A 4,855-nucleotide genomic window follows, 5' to 3' on the forward strand; every position below is an offset into this window, starting at 1 on the left:
TTTAATAACCTGTTTATATCCAGAAATACAATAATAGTCCTGATAATATATATTCCAATGCTACAAGTATCAAAATACAAATGAAACAAAACTGTAATCCTATAAATATAAATAATTAGACTAAAATATTGATAAATATAAAGATTTAATGGCATAAAGTTATAAATGCATAATAACTAGTAGTTTAAACTTTAAAACATAACCATCCACATCTGCTAGCAAAATGAAAAGTTTTAACAAACAAGTACATAATAATGTACGACATTTTACTTCAATATCTTTTTAAAAAAAAAGTTAAAAATGATAAACAAGTACACAACATAAAAATTCAAGTTAATGGACTGAAATTTATGTCAATATTTGCAAAAACATCTTCTTGAGTTGCAATGTTCTCATCTCCTCCATCTTCTCTCCTATTCGCATCATTTCCATCATTTTCACCATCATCACCATCCAAATCTTCCAAGTTCAATATATCTACAAAACCATAATTTTAACAAAAAGTTAAAAAAAAAATCATATGTAATAAAATTATAATAATATTTTATTCATAAACTATATAATAAAATAATTCGCTCACCATTATTATTATTTTCTTGAATAGAACATGATGCCAATTCACGGTGAAAAGTTTCTAATTCCTCACTAGTTAACTCCGATGGCTCATCGACTAATATCCACGCATCATTATCACCAAACAATTCAAAGTCAATAGGATCATAGTTGCGACCCTTGAAATAAAACCTGTATTTAATATTTGTTAGTTTGAAAATTAAATAACAAAAAATAAATACAAGCAATTGGATATCATTCACAATAAAATTACCTTTGTTGTAGTCTCAAATTATAGTGCACAAATACTAGATCATTAAGCCTTTGATGCTCTAACCTATTTCTCTTTTTAGAATGAATATGTTCGAAGATGCTCCAATTTCTCTCACACCCGGATGCACTACAAGTTTGGTTTAAAACACGAATAGCTAACTTTTGCAAATTAGGTGCACAACTTCCATAGGTGACCCACCATTCATCTAGATACAAAATATTGTATTTGTTAAAATAGAATGTAATTGAAAAAACTTTATATCAATAAAACTAATGAAAGCATAAGAACATAACTAAGGAACAAGCTTACCTGGAGCCAAGCGACTTCGATCATTTATAGCCGATGAGCGTCCAAAGTCATTTTCTGCATTTCTAAATAATCTCATCTCATTAGTTAAGTTCCCCTGCAAGGTTGGATTACCAAATGAATATCTCTCTATGACATCTAAGAGTCCAGAAACACTACGAGGATGTTTATCCATAAGTTCTGAGTCATATTGAAAACATGGATTCAACCAAAACCCAGCTGCATGAAGATTTTGGTGTAATTGCAAATCCCATCGAGAATCAACTATTCTCAAATAAGGTTCAACTACAATCTTTCTCCTTCTAAATCTCTTGATCATTTCATCTCTAGCTTGATGCATAGTATGATACAAGTAACCCATTGAAGGTCTATCATCACTGTCAACAATCCTCAAAACTCGAATTAAAGGCTCTGTTAGTTTAACAATGGTTGCACATTCATTCCAAAAAAGAGAATTAAGCACGTCATCGGTGAACTTTTTTCCTTTACTATCTTTAGCATAAGCTGAAGTTGTCCACTCTCTAGAAGTCACCATTGCTCTTAATGCATCTTTGTGGCCCAATATGCTTTGTAAAACAATAAAATTGGTAGCAAAACGTGTAGGTGCCGGACGAATTATCTCCTTTCCACCAGTAAATTTTCTCATCAAATATAAAGGATAACAATGATTATAAATATATTTTGTGATACCTGCAGCATGGGCTACGGTGTTCTTCACTGAAACTAACTTGCCAATATCTTGCATGATGAGATTAAGACAATGAACAGCACAAGGTGACCAAAAAAGTGTAGGAAAGTCTTGCTCCAACTTTTTACCTGCAGCAACATAGTTTGCAGCATTATCAGTCACTACATGAACCACATTTTCAAAACCAACAGACATGACAATTTTTTTGAACAACTTATACAACATATCAGCTGTCTTTGAGGTATCTGAAGCATCCACGCTTTTCAAAAATACGGTCCCTCTAGGACAATAAACTAAAAAATTAATCAAAGTTCTCCTACACTGATCTGTCCATCCATCAGCCATGATTGTGCATCCTGTTTTCTTCCATGTGGCACGAAAGCTTTCAACATACTTTTTCACCTCATCAACATTCTTGGTTAACAAATAACCACGAACAGAATGAAAATTTGGAGCTTTGTAACCCGGCCCCATACTAGCTATTGCATCTATCATGCACTGATAATATTTAGAGTTGACAGCATTAAATGGCACACATGCATCTATCATCCATTTTGTCACTGCAAGATCACACCTTTCAACTGCTTCTTTGTTTTGCAACAAGCTTTTTATAGTTGGTTGAGCACCAGGAGTTGTTCTGGGCATGAAATAATTTTCAATTGTTCCTAGTTATTTTTCTTTTCCACCTTCTATATTTTTACCTCTTGTATTACCCGTAGACTTGTTTGATGAGGAAGGAATTTCTTGTATGTCATCATCTTCACCTAATTGCCTATAATATACTTGTTCCTCATGTTCCTTATGCCTTGCACTAAAGGGATTGTAATCTTCACCCATTTCTTTTGTTCTTTTCTTCTTCTCACTAATAGCTTGAATATTTTGTATCATTTGATGGCGAATATCCGCCGGTACCTTGCGACATGGTTCTACTTCTCCTTTTACTCCTGCAAGATGTTGTTTGAAGCGATTGATCCCACCACCAGCAAATGACTTTCCACAATACAAGCATGCCAACTTCATCCTTTTGGTATTACCACTAAGTTCAGGAGCTTCTCTACAATGATTCCATGCAGGATCACTTTTACCTCTAACCCCAGTTATTTGAGTGGATAAAGTATTATTTGAATCATCCATGGATGGCATACTTCCCTCAATAGAGGCCATTTTGATAATCTACAAAGAAAATTAAATTAAGCTATAATTTATAAGTAGAAGATAAAATAAATAAATAACAAGATGAAGTCATCAACATCTTCTTTCATTTCTATCCAATTTTTTTTTTCCATGATCCTATAGAGTCAAACTCATGGTGATCACAGATTACAGAAATTAAAAAAATAATATTTAATATTTACCGGGTCAATCAGCATAGCATCATTAAAAAAAAAAAAATTTTTTCATGTTCACGGAATCATGGGTGTTTACTGTTTACTGTACTGTGATGTTTACAGTAATACTGTATTACTGTGACACTGCAGTAAAACTGTTTACAGTAATACTGTATTACCGCACTCCGCAGATAGTCACAGGCTCACAGCCACAGGTCACAGCATTTAAAAAAAAAAAAAAAAAATCACCGTGTCCGCGGCTGTATACGGAGGAGGAGGAGGCGGTGGAAGGGGGAGGAAGGCGGACGATCGACGGCCATATGGAGGAGGAGAAGGAGGAGGAGGAGGAGGCGGAGGGGAGAGCGTACGGAGGAGGAGGAGGAGGAGGAGGCGGAGGGGGGGAGGGAACGGAGCGGAGGAGGAGGCCGAGGGGGGAGGGGGTTGAGCGTACGGAGGAGGAGAAGGAGGCGGCGGAGGGGGGAGGGAGCCGAGGGAGGAGGAGGCAGAGGGGGGAGGGAGTCGAGCATACGGAGGAGGAGGAGATGGCGGAGGGGGGAAGGAGCCGACGGAGGAGGAGGCAGAGGGGGGAGGGGATCGAGCGGAGGAAGAGGAGGCGGACGGCGGAGGAGGAGGAGGCGGAGGGCGAAGGTGGCCGAGCGGAGAAGAAAGAGGCAGAGGAGGGCGAGCAGAGGAGGGAGCGGACGGAGCAGAGCTGCCGGACTCCAGAGATTTGGAAAAAAAAAAAAGTTAGACTTAGATTACTCACCGGCTGATCGGAGACGGAGAAGACTCGGTTCTCCTCTCCTCCGCTGTCGGCTGCCGCTGCTGATTTCGTCGCCGACGACGTCGAGGGAAGATGGCGGACTGGCTGAGCCTCTGAGGTTGGGGCCCTTGGGCTGCTGCGGCTGGGGTTTGAGGCTTTGAGCTCGGGAACAAACAGACGAAGGGACGGGGACGACGGGAGGAAGGAAGCCAGGAATGGAAGTCGAAGTGTCGAACTGTCGATCTCGTCGTCTCGAATCAAAATTTTGTTTTTAATTCCACGGCTCAACCGGGTTAGACCGGGTCGGATGGTTCACGGTTCAACCGGCCGGTTCATACGGTTTTAACCAAATTTTAAACATAAACGATTTAATTAGATAACCGGCCCGGTCTTCTGATCGGGTCACCGGGTTTGCGGTCCGACCGGTCGGGCCGGGTTTAATAACAGTGTTTACAAATGAAGAGGTGAGATGTGAGGGGATATCACCATCTCTACCATGGTTATTGTTGCGGCCAATCCCCTCGTCGCCTGATCGCCGGGAACAAGCGTCTGCAAAAGAAAGTCCACACTGACCGGAAGTGGCTCCGGCGGGGATCCTCCGACGGTCAAGTCAGAGAGGAGACTAGGCAACAGTGAAATGAAGACAGAGAGCCCAATCGAGAGAGAAAGGGAGAGAGGGAGCAAGCCTGAGAGTTTTTCGCCTCCTTCGCACTGTTGCTATCCCCGATATATATATAGTGGAGCGTGGTATGACGCCGTTATTAATGGCGCGGACAATTTAGGAATTGTCAACTCACTGTAGAATATTAGAGTCGCCGTGAAAGTGTCACATCGCCGTGGGGCTGTAAAATCACTAGGGTTGACAATGCCCTAGGTGGGATAATGCCCTCAGACGGTGTGCTGTTGTCAGGGCTGACAGTCTTTTGGCAGCAGTACGGTGATTG

The 4,855-nt window shown here is 40.5% G+C and overlaps 1 protein-coding gene across 1 annotated transcript; it reads right to left on the minus strand.

Annotated features, from left to right (window-relative positions):
• Positions 1–328: 328 nt before the first annotated feature.
• LOC140855339 (uncharacterized) lies at positions 329–1,778 on the minus strand. Its single transcript, XM_073251219.1, has 4 exons — positions 1,136–1,778; positions 827–1,031; positions 581–744; positions 329–477 (listed from the first exon to the last, which is right to left on the minus strand). Exons 1-4 carry the CDS (start codon positions 1,776–1,778, stop codon positions 329–331), a joined length of 1,161 nt encoding a protein of 386 aa, XP_073107320.1.
• Between the last annotated feature and the right edge of the window lie 3,077 nt (positions 1,779–4,855).

Source organism: Elaeis guineensis, chromosome 2, assembly GCF_000442705.2.
Source record: "Elaeis guineensis isolate ETL-2024a chromosome 2, EG11, whole genome shotgun sequence".
Lineage (NCBI taxonomy): Eukaryota > Viridiplantae > Streptophyta > Magnoliopsida > Arecales > Arecaceae > Elaeis > Elaeis guineensis.